Below are 11,761 nucleotides of genomic sequence, written 5' to 3' on the forward strand. Positions count from 1 at the left end.
CAAAGGCAGCAGGCCAAAGTGCCTGCCTGATAAAATTGCTTCATGAGTGCAAGAGGAGACTGAGAGGCAGGAAAAGATAGATAATTAAGCAAATTGTCTTGTTTTATCAAGAAAGTCTGCCTAAGATCAAGCAGAAAATATTGTGGAAAAAACAATGTCATGGATTTTTTTTAAGAGACCCGAAAGCCTTGCACACAAGATTACCACATAATCTCACAGATAGGCACTTTTGAAAAAAAAAAGGGGGGGGTCTCAACATTCCATGTATAGACTGTGTTCTATAATAAAAAGCTTTTGCAACAGTAGTAGTCAAGTACGTGTATGTGCACGCTTATGCAACCGTATTACATCAAGCAAGAAAAGTGTGAGGTGGCACACTGTATGTTTACATGATGCTTCTTAGGCTCAAAATGGCTCCATTTTTCATTGGCTCTTCAACTCAGAGTACACTGAGAGTCAGCAGCTGCAGTCAGCATTATAATCCCCCGAAAAAGTTAGGGTCCATCTTACATGTGGTCCTAATGAATCAAAGCAGTACAGAAAAGGAATGAATGTAAAAATGTATTATACTCACCAGAGATGGAGATTATTAAATGTATTAAAGTGTGCATTTCGCTATAGACTTGTTTTGCAAGTAAAGCAATTTTGCTCAGACCAACCAATCAGAGAATGTAAAAATGTTAACGCTATTGTGGGCTGGCTTGCTGGCTGGCCCTGTGCAATAAATTTTAAATCTTATTGGTTAGAGAGGAAGTCAACCCAAAAATGATATTGAGAATAATATGTTCGATGCGCCTTCACTCGTTTAAACACACCATTCTGATTAATATTGTGTTTGTATAATATGAGTTAAGCAGCAAAATCTACCCCTTTTTAGCCATCTCAGGGGGCAGCCCTTTTGCCACTTTCTGTCGACTGAAGATGACATCACAGTTGCTCAGGGCTCAGGTAATGACCAATTCCGGCTCGCCTGTTTTCTGAAACAGGAGGGAGTAGTAAAAGCAGTGCAGAAGCTCATCGACTGCCTGCTCCCTTCCCTGATGGACATTTATACTTCACTCTGCCTCAGCAGTGCAAACATTATCAAGGACAGCTCTCACCCTGGTAGTGACCTTTTTCACCTGTTGCCTTATGGTTAGCGCCACAGGTGTATCAGAACAAGGGCAAACACACTAAAAAGCCATGACCACCCTAAACTTACCCCTAACCCATATGCTTCCTTTAGCCATCTACTGTGCAATATTCAAACGTGTTTGGAACTACATTGTGCAATACTGTTAGTCATTATTTTCATTATTTTCTTGCGTTGCGTTACTATTTTTATTTTGTTGTAAATAACTTTCATTTCATATATAATCATATATACATTTCATATGGTTTTGTATTTCTTACTAATTATTATTTTCTTAAATATATGTACTTTACATAGAAGTTTGCAACTTTGCACTGGAGAAGAAGTTGATTCCACTCTCATTATACATTGATTATAGTGACAATAAAAGGTATTCTAATGTAACGCTAACTGTAGCATCAACTATGATAAGACGTTTCCATACATGTCCAGCAGGGGACGCCAAAAGTTTACATTTGTGTGCCAAAATCAATCCCACAATCCCCACACACCGGCGGTGGATGCAATTGAATGGTTCAAAAACTTCTGAAACGGCAGGGAACGTTCACAAAGAGTTGGCCTTGTACAGTGCAACCAGTTTTTCACGTTTTGGACTTTGCGATCTGAAGAGAATACATGTCAACTGACAAAATGCCTTGGTTGGTATTTAAACGCGATGTCTGAATCTCGCTAGTGGCTCGGAAGTGTTGTTTGTGATAGTTAAGTTGAAAGGCTAGCGGCTAGGTTTCTCACACTTAGCAGCCTAGCTAAGTTGCGTACGTTTCCTGGCTAAACTTAATGCTAACAGCTGCAGGTGGCTAACTATAGACTTTTACGTTAGCCGATGCGTTAGTGGGTGTTACAAAATGGAGTGCTGTAAATGTTACTTGATTATCTGCCGCCGTGTTGTTGTTAGTCCGCTTGGGAGATGTATTTTATGTTAAGGATGACATCTGTTAAGCTAGTTAAGCTAATGCTATTGCTAGCAGCGTAATAGCAAACCCGTTGTGTTTGCGTTAGGCGTGTTGTTTTGGACATTTTGGTGTGGGTATAATCTGTGTAGTTATGTCCTAATTTAAATAAACTGCGACCAACCTCTTCGTCTACGATTTGATATCTGACACATTCCTCTGTACTTTTCCCCCCTACCTTTATAGTGTACCTGAGTTGTGACAAGTGATATGCTTTTCTATCAACGGCAGTTCTCTAAGGACAAGAAGAAAAAAATCCAATGGCCCCTTGTGATCTCGCCTGCATCTTTCAAAGACCATGAAGCAGGTATGGAGCGTGTCCACTAGTAGCATGCCGTATTGTGTAAACAGTGTGCTTGTTTAGAAATTCCTGTTGACGGTGAAATGGTACAACGTAGTGCAGTGGTGTTGTTGCGGTAGAGAAGTGGCCACAGTGGCCTCATCCCCTATCCTTCTGTTTTAGGTGGATATTAGAAATAAGGAAGAATTAGATAAGGAAAGGTGAGTCTTTGATCCATGTCTACAGGGATGTGTCACACAGTTATTCCCCTTTATTCACTGGACCTTTAAAACAACTCTTTATAGTCTTGCATTGACTTGTGCTTCTTACAATGATGTCAAATGCAACTTGTTTCCCCCCTATTGACAGATTCCAAGTGCACAGTCCAGGCAAGGAAAAGAGGTCCTCACTTTGCAGGAGGAAGAGTTCTCTATCATTGGAGGTGGGCTTGAAGCTGCACCGTAAAACATCCAATGTTGGTCGAGCCCGTAATCCCGGCATGGCCAATAAAGAAAATGAGGTGACATGCTCGGATGTGCGGGGCAATCACTACAAAGATAACTGCAGGCCTACTGTGAGCGTCGCAGAGGCCTCAAAGATGGCAGGGCCCAGCTCCAAGTACAGTGACTTTACTGAGGTCAGAATACAAGTCGAAGCTTCAACTTGAGATCTTGGTTTTCTTTACTAACACCCTTTGTATTTTGTTTTGCCATAGCTATCAAAGGACCACGAAGCAGTGACTCACATCCTCTTTGGAAGGAATCTTCGACTTAAAGTGGCCCTAACGCTATGGCGAAGAAACGTCATTGAATTAGTGGCTTATCTAATTATGTACACCATTTTCTTTTGACTGCACATTTTGTTATCGTCACCTTGAATGGTCATTTAAGTCTTACCTTGATGCTCTATAATCCACAGAATTCAAGACACAGGAGTGCTGCTTGACCTGTTACCCGTCATAACAAATGAGTGAGTCTATTTGAATTTTCTCAGGAGTTGTAATTATGCTTTGCAATGGGAGGCTGAAGGTGCGGGGTGCTGTTCAACCTCGGAAACAATGAAAATAGAATTTGTTTGAGGCTCAAACTTTCACCATCACAAAGCCTTTATTGAAAAAGGATTCCTTGGTTCATGAGTCTTGACATATAGACCATCGTTTCAAGTTTAAGAACTGAGGTAGTAGACGCTACAATGTTAACGTAAACAAACATGACATTGTGAACGATGATGTTGACAATTAAATTGTCTACGATTTTGATCGTCGACGTAGTCATGACTAGTCGACTAATCTTGGCAGCCCAAATGCTATATGAATAAAATAAATACATATGGAACAAAATTGAGCTTAGTGTTGGCATGGCTCTCGGCAACCATTGCAGTATTTCACATGATGAAAATGTAATTGCCTACACGTGATCTAAATTCTACACTACCTATAACAGTTTGAAATGAAGCAAAGTATCTCATTACTATCACATACCTTGTTTACTAATTTTACCTTCCGTTTGTGTTTTGTCAGCATTCAAAGTGAAGCATCGTGTTTTTCGATTGGATGCTGTGTTGACCTCATACCCCAAGTCAAAGTGATTCTTTCCAGTAAATACGAAGAGTAAGTGTCGCTCCATATTTACGTAGTCCGTCTCTCAATGATGGGTTATCCACTGGTTAAACTGACTGACCCAGGTTATATTTACAGACTCATTAAAGCAGCAAAAATGAGCTACTCTTGTACACAATTCTTCTGAAATAATAGCTGATCTTTTATTGTTGACATTAATATATGTTTTGTCCTTTTTAGACACATAATTCTGGGTTTACACTGGGTTCAGGCTGTCATCAGGAAATGGTGGCCAGAACTTTCAAAGACAGAGAAAAGACTGCTGGACAGTTTGGACAACAGGTGGGAGCTGCATGTGAACATCAAACAGACAGAGACACAGATTAAGTCTTGAGCAGCTCTCAAAGCAGCTTCGTATGCGGTGTTCCAATAATTCTGACAAACAATCAAATGAAAGGCTACAAAAACATCATCATAGCAATATGCTGATATTAGGTGATTGGCTAATAGTATGAGCTATTCTTACTTGCTTCATCATGTAACTGGTCATGCAAGATAAGACCAGCATGTGATTACACTGCTACCGAACAAGATTAAGGTTGCTTCTAGGGAAAAAGACCAAAGTCAACACATGCTGTGTTAGTGATTTTGTGTTTTTTCCCCTTACTTTTTTCCCACGACAGGAACATTGTAGTCTTGAAGCAACATCTAAGGGACTTGTGGAAGGACGGAGCCAGGCTGTGTCTGGTTTCAGGTTCTACTGGCGACCTGGCAAAGGTGAGAAAAAGTCATCGTCGTCCGTCTTGGAGTGTTGACCAAAATGTTAGTTGGCATCTATTAGACCAAGTAAAGCTGTGAGTCTTGTTTAGATGCTCAATTTCCAGCTTAGTGAATGTGCCCTGTACTGCTCACAGCTCTCCTAACATTAACAACACATAATATTGTTGAAGCCTGTTACATTGTTTATCTTGTGCAAAATAAATAAATGCTGTAATACCCCACGTCCTGTTGCTTTAGGATGTGCATAGTCAGCCAGTTGCTATTAAGACTACATCTGCTAACCATGTTACAATTTTACAGGTTGCCAGATGGTTGTTTTATTTAGTATATACAGGGTGGGCCAGAAGTAGGTATTGGATACACTTAAACATTGTCATTAGACCATTTCTCCTACGTTTCCAGTACACTGTCACAAAGCACTACAGAAATGTTGACCTGCATCAATTTCAGTTAAAGCTTAGAGATGAAATCTTGAGTTGTCTTGTATTTCTTCCTTCTGTAAATTGAAAAATGATGTACCTTATTTTGGCCCACCCCATGTTTCAGTTACTCTTCAACTTGTGCTTACGAAGTGTATATTAATATTAGCAGTGTTTTACATTCAGACAAATGAACTAATGTTGTCTCAATGTTGCAGGCCATTGAGGCGTACGTCCTTCAGCTGCCCTGACTGTTGTCCATGTAGTACTCCGAGGATGTGACCACTACTGCCGGATCACGGCTGTGTTGTTGTATGGATGATGACATCCGACATATAGACTGGATCATGGGGTTTGTTACTGAAAACCTCCAAACTGAAAATGAACTTGACGCATCAAAACAACAAGTTATCGCTGGAGACACTTAAGCAGGGCTGGGAGCACATTTACGCAGCCGAAGCACAGCGACAGCGAGTGACTGCTTCACATTGAAGTGGACCGTCTCAGGAAAGGGGGACATATCGTGGACCTCCATGAGACTGGATATGTGTCGCTCTATGTAGTGCCAAGCTAGTTGTCACGCACTACACCGCTTGTCGCCAAGGAATGCAAATGCACTTGGATTCATGAATGGCCCACTGTTTGGATGTTTTTAACCTGCAATCTTTGGAAGCAGGAACTTGAAGTTACATCAGTCTTAAGTTATGAGTGTGCATTTTGTGTGTCCTCCATGTGTGTTATTTGAACTCGATGTCAAGCCAAGTTATTCTTTTAATCTTTTAAATAAATTTGAGAAAAATCGTTTATTTTCCCTCTCCCCTTTTTGGTATTGTGGTTGCAGTGTACAGGGGAAGCCCTAAATTAACCATGCAAAATAGGCGCAAAACATAGAACACCTACAAAGAGCATTGTAAATCCATTACGGACTGTCCCCTTCAAAAATTAGCGCTTTAATTACATCATCAAACAGGAAGTTCGTCGATATACGATTGAGCAATAAAGCTTTCTACTTTGAAGTGACGTCATTGTCCGTGCCGACAGCGGATGTGCGTTCCTGCCTCGAACATTTTCATTCCTACGCGCTCGACTTTTAGGCAGTTTTTTTTCCCCATTTAAGAATGACAGTTACAATGTTCAGCATGGGAAAAATACACCTCTCGTGGCTTGTCGTTCAAGCTGTGCTCGTGGTTGCTTCGTGTTTCACCGATATGGAAACTGGGCCTGCTGCAGGTGTATCGACTCAGACCACCGCAGATCGGTTTAAAATCGAGGGAAGGGCGATCGTTCCAGGTGTAAAAACACAAGATTGGGTCTCCACAGCACGAGTTCTTGTAGACGGTGAAGACTACGTGGGCTTTTTGAGGTAAAAAAATAAATGAATGCACGTGCTGACGAAATAACTGCAATGTAGCATTAGCGTGCTAGCTAGTTTCCACCCAGCATATTTTTCAATACCTGGCGGCATCCGCACAACTTGTTCTTTCAGACTTTTGTCAGTTTACTGCAAAAATAACATTTGAATTAAAATGTCATTATCGACTCGTCTTCATTATATGGAACACCGTTTTAATGTTTAGTGAGATCAGTCAGGCTTGGAATTGCCCTTATGGCTAATGCTATCATAACAAACCAGAACTGCCGCCGTCCTTTGACCTCGGGAGATTAAAGTAATTACATCTGTATGTTACATAAAAAGAACGCTTTTATACACAGACATACAGCGAATAGTCACAGCGAATAGTCCCAACGAAACAACGACCTAGTGCATTTTTTTCTATGAATCTCTGAGGTAATTGAAACTGCATTGTACACAAATTCTGTCTGTTTGGATAGGCACCAGAGCATCTGTGATCCTTGTGAGGTCAAGCACTTTTGAAAATGGAAGAATGGATTAACAAGGTGATAAGCGTGGTCTAGAAATTGTACTTACATTTGTTTTAAACGTTTGTTGCAGAACTGATGGCAGTTTCGCAGTCAATGACGTCCCCTCCGGGTCTTACGTTGTAGAAATTGTTACCCCAGGATACCGATTTGAGCCGGTGCGTGTTGATATTACATCCAAGGGGAAAATGAGGTAAGTGCCTCCCATTTCATTCTTTAGTTTGTATTGAAATGTGCTGCTTTACTTCTCACTTAACGTTACCGTTCAACAGAGCACGCCTTGTGAACTACATTAAGACTTCAGAAGTGATCCGCCAGCCGTATCCTCTCCAAGTAAGAGCAAGTGGCATTCACAGCTACTTCATGAAGAGAGAAACCTGGGGCTGGACTGATTTCCTCATGAACCCAATGGTAAAATATTAAGTTATTGTAAACAATTTGAATAATTACTTTGTTTCACACTCCTGCACTGATGGAACATATTGTGGTTCACGGGTGGCACTGATGAAACATTGTGGTTCACAGTGACTGTTGTTTGTGACCTGTGAGACACTTAACAGTGAGCTGTGGTGCTCCAACACGCCCGCGACCCTTGTGAGGAATAAGTGGTATAAATAATGGATGGATGGACAATCCCTGTAGCTGGTTCAAGTCAGAATTGTTTATATTTCAAAACTTTTTTTAATCATAGGAAATAACTATACAGGAAATGTACAAATAACTTTTTTTTTTTTTTGTACAACTTAAAAGATATGGAGCAATCAGTCTTAACTTTAAGAATAACCGGTGTTATTCAGTACTAAATCACTTAAAGGGGAAGTCAACCAAAACGTTTTCAAGAAAATGTTCTATGCAGCCTCACTAGTCTTAACATGACGTTCTGATTAATACTGCATTTGTGGATTATGAGTTAAGCAGCAAAAGCCACTCTTTTTTTAACCATTTCAACGCAGCCATTTTGTCACTTGTTGTCAAATGAAAATGACATCACAGTTGCTCAGTGCTCCAATAACAACCATTCATTGACTCGGCTTCAGAAAATAGGTGAGCCGTGATTGATGGTTACCTGAGCAACTCTGATGCCATTTTCAGTCAAAAGTGACAAAATAGCCGCCCTCTCAGATTCATAAAAGCAGTTGGGTCTTGCAGCTTAATTCATATTCCGTAAACGCAATATTAATCAGAATACTGTGTTTAGACTACCGGTAGTAAGGACATAGAACGTATTGAAAAGAATATTTTTGAGTTGACTTCCTTTTTAAATACAGTGAAGGTGGAGTCTTAGTGTTCTGAATCTGAGTCCGCTTACTTTCATTTGAAACCTTGGGGTTGCACAGTGTTAGTTGGTTTTCTTCCCTGAATCGTTCACATTCATGCTGTAATAGCTTGTATGTTCTAATGGGGGTGGTGTGGTGATAGACTACCATGTGTTTCTTTCTCTAATATTTTAATTCTCTAACTCTGTTGCCCATGCAGGTTATGATGATGGTGTTGCCATTGCTGATTATTGTTCTACTGCCCAAAGTGGTCAACACTAATGACCCAGAAATGAGAAAGGTAAGAATTTCCCCCAAAACGAAAGCTGCTTTATTGAACTGAAGATGTAACAAAAAAAACAACTCAATGAGCAGTTGTGTGAATGATGGGTCAATTCTACTGATCTGCTTCAACATTTATTATGGCGCGTCTTAATACAAGATCAGACTGGCCAGCTCAATGAAGAGAAAAATATGCACATGGCTCACACTAATTAGAACAGTTACCTTCAGCGTAATGGCGAGTTGTATTTTTAAAGTAAAAGTCAACCCACATTTTTTCTTTACAAGGATATGTTCTATGCGGCCCCGCTAGTCTAAATATGGCATTCTGTACATCACAGGGGGCGGCCATTTTGCAACTTGCTGTCTGCTAAAAGTATCACAGTTGCTCAGGACTATGCTAACGAACGATCATGGCTCAGCTTCAGAAAACAGGCGAGTCGTGGTTGGTCGTTACCCGAGCCCTGTGATGTCATTTTCAGTCGACTGAAGTGACAAAATGGCCACCCCCTGAGATGGCGGTTGGATTTTGCTGCTTAACTCATATATTTCAAAAACGCAATATTAATCAGAATGCCATGTTTAGACTAGTGAAGGCACATAGAAAATATTACAAAGATTTTTGGGGCATGGACTTCTCTTAATCTTTTTTTTTTTTTTTTCCTATGCTGATTTGTTGAAATAGAAACACTTTTGGGGTCCAATGTACTATTCCTCTTAGCCTCAAGCTTTCTTACATTATAGTAGACTACAAAAAAAACCTTTTAGTTCTTTACCTGTTTTCTTACTTTACGTCACAGGAAATGGAGCAATCCATGAACATGCTGAACCCCAACCCCGAGCTCCCAGATGTGTCTGAGCTCATGACCAAGCTCTTCTCCGGCTCCAAGGGTTCCAGCAAGGCAGGTGGTAGCAGCAAGGGCACCAGGCCAGCCGTCAAGAGGAGGTAGTACGCATACCTCAGATGCCCGAAAAAGCGTATCAAGTCATGTATGCAGGATTTTTAAATGTCTTTTTTTTTTCCTCCCCGCTGTCATGGGTCTATTGTACAGTTCTCTGTATGAACAGATGTTAACTATTTAAAATCTACAAATACATGTTTTTGTTTATAAAGTTCTAAAATAAATCCCTTCACAAGTGATTTTTCTTCACTTGCTGCCAACATGTGATTCTAATCCTTATCAATATTTTCTGTGCTAATCCTTTGGTGTGCTTGCTGCTAATTCCACAACCTGAATAACCAGAGATGGGTGTCCTTGGAACGGTCCGTCCGCAGCGGATGGAAGCCTGTTTTGTGGAGGGAGTACGAGAAGTCTTTTAAAAAGGACGGACTAAGCAAGGATGAAAATAGGGTTTTGTCCGTCCCTAACTGGGTCAAGCACTGACTTACGTGTTGTGTTGGGTTATTTTAAAAAGCAAGACCACTGTTCTCTTCTGCGATACCACCTTAAAGTGGAAGTCAACCAAACATATTTTTTTCCAGAATATCTTCTATGCAGGCCCACTAGTTGGAATGCGGCATTCTGATTATTTCGTTTGTGAAATATAAGTTAAGGAGCAAAATGCACCCAGTTTTAGCCATCTCAGGGAGTTACCCTTTTGTCACTTCTGTCAAATGAAGATGACATCGAAGTTGCTCAGGGCTCAGATAACGACCCATCACGGCTCACTTGTTTTCTGAAGCTGAGACGTGATGGGTCGTTATCTGAGCCCTGAGCAGTTGTGATGTCATTTTTAGTTGACAGAAGTGACAAAATGGCCACCCCCTGAGCTAGCTAAAAACGGGTGGATTTCTCATATTCCACAAACGCAATCAGAATGCCGTGTTTAGACAAGTGGGCCTGCATAGAACATATTCTGGAAAAAATGTTTGGGTTGACTTCCTCTCTAATTAACTGCCTGCACAACACTCACGTGCTTTTCCCTGCAATAACATTGCACAGGCGTGGTCTGCCCTCTAGTGGTTCAATACATGTAATAACATGGATTACACCACAGGACTTTCACTCACAGACTGACAGAAACCCGCCCTGTCTGCCTTGTGTGTAATCCGGGATAAGGTATGTATAGGGCATAGGAAAAAGGTGCATTAGTAGTTAAATGTACTAATTAGTACATATACCTTTGCATGCGAAGTATGTCCTTGTGTGGGACATCTTTACACTGTGAAAATCTCTGCGCGCCAATGTACACTTAAATGACCCAGAAGTGGAAGACTTTTGTTTCCTCCTAAAATAAAATAGCAATAATTATTGCAAATTATTATTTTGCAATAATTATTGTGAAATAATGCAATAAAAAAAAAAAGGGAAATGTATCGTGCTAAAATGCACATGTTTAGCATTAAAACGTGTATTGTGTTATAAAAGCAATCTTACACGATACTCCCAGCCGGTAAGTGGGTGTGCCAAGGAAATTATCCAGCTAATGAGCTTTAAATGTTTGAGTGCATGGATGCATTTTATGTGGTGTGGGGCGGGCAGCGGTCCGACATAAAGCGCTTTAAAAGGATGAGGACGGATGGGGGTCAGAGGACGATTATTTTCATGAATAAGGACGGAGGGACGAGGACGGACCGGCAAAAAAGGGTAAAGGGCCCATCTCTGTGAATAACCGCATCTATATATTTTGAGATTTTTGTTTCAGCGATATGATGTGAAAGATGAATTGAATTCATTTTCAGACTGAAAAGCTTGGATAAATAAATTACAATGGTGTATATAAAAACAATGGCGTAAAGTGTCTGTGTGAAAGTTTGCCTTTTTTGTGTGAAAAAGAACAAAAAAATCAGAATGAGTACAGATAACGGACATTCCTTTCACTTTCCAGACTTTACATTGTCTTCATAAACAAAATTACTCTTCTAAAGTTGTGCAACATAAGATACACACGGGGCAACTGAAATAATTTAGTTATAGTTGTGAATTTGAAAAACAGACTGTCTAGAGTAGACTCACAGGCTAGAGGCTACTGTGTTTGGGACACGTACAAGGTCTAAATAAAGCCTAATTTCTTACTGAAATGTTTGTAGTATTTTGGGTTACATTACCGGCTTCCTCACACATTCCCCAAAACATTCATGGAAGGCTAATTGTGTCCTGCGATTTGACAACCAGTTCACGGTGTTCCCCGCCTCTTGTCCAAAGTCAGCTGCGGTTGGCTGCAGCTCAGCAGCAACCGTAAGGAAGACATGTGGTATTGGAAAAAAAGATGCCTGTTAACA

General features: G+C 40.5%; 2 protein-coding genes across 3 annotated transcripts; both read left to right on the forward strand.

The window, feature by feature from the left end:
* Positions 1–1,601: 1,601 nt before the first annotated feature.
* Positions 1,602–5,920, forward strand: katnbl1 (katanin p80 subunit B-like 1). 2 transcript variants are annotated; one of them, XM_086018058.1, is made up of 10 exons: positions 1,602–1,770; positions 2,314–2,389; positions 2,546–2,583; positions 2,732–2,999; positions 3,078–3,193; positions 3,281–3,331; positions 3,882–3,971; positions 4,161–4,262; positions 4,604–4,697; positions 5,338–5,920. In XM_086018058.1, exons 2-10 carry the CDS (start codon positions 2,381–2,383, stop codon positions 5,368–5,370), a joined length of 801 nt encoding a protein of 266 aa, XP_085874184.1. In that variant the 5' UTR covers positions 1,602–1,770; positions 2,314–2,380; the 3' UTR covers positions 5,371–5,920. The 2 variants fall into 2 exon arrangements, with proteins under 2 accessions (XP_085874184.1, XP_085874183.1); XM_086018057.1 differs by having other exon boundaries at positions 1,603–1,770; positions 2,269–2,389.
* A 207-nt stretch (positions 5,921–6,127) lies between these two features.
* On the forward strand, positions 6,128–9,700 carry emc7b (ER membrane protein complex subunit 7b). Its single transcript, XM_086018059.1, has 5 exons — positions 6,128–6,482; positions 7,074–7,193; positions 7,273–7,411; positions 8,477–8,557; positions 9,339–9,700. Exons 1-5 carry the CDS (start codon positions 6,238–6,240, stop codon positions 9,486–9,488), a joined length of 735 nt encoding a protein of 244 aa, XP_085874185.1. The 5' UTR covers positions 6,128–6,237; the 3' UTR covers positions 9,489–9,700.
* The last annotated feature ends 2,061 nt before the right edge of the window (positions 9,701–11,761 follow it).

The sequence above is a fragment of the Filicampus tigris genome, chromosome 20 (genome assembly GCF_054856515.1).
Source record: "Filicampus tigris isolate MCC_2025a chromosome 20, RoL_Ftig_1.0, whole genome shotgun sequence".
Classification (NCBI taxonomy): Eukaryota; Metazoa; Chordata; class Actinopteri; order Syngnathiformes; family Syngnathidae; genus Filicampus; species Filicampus tigris.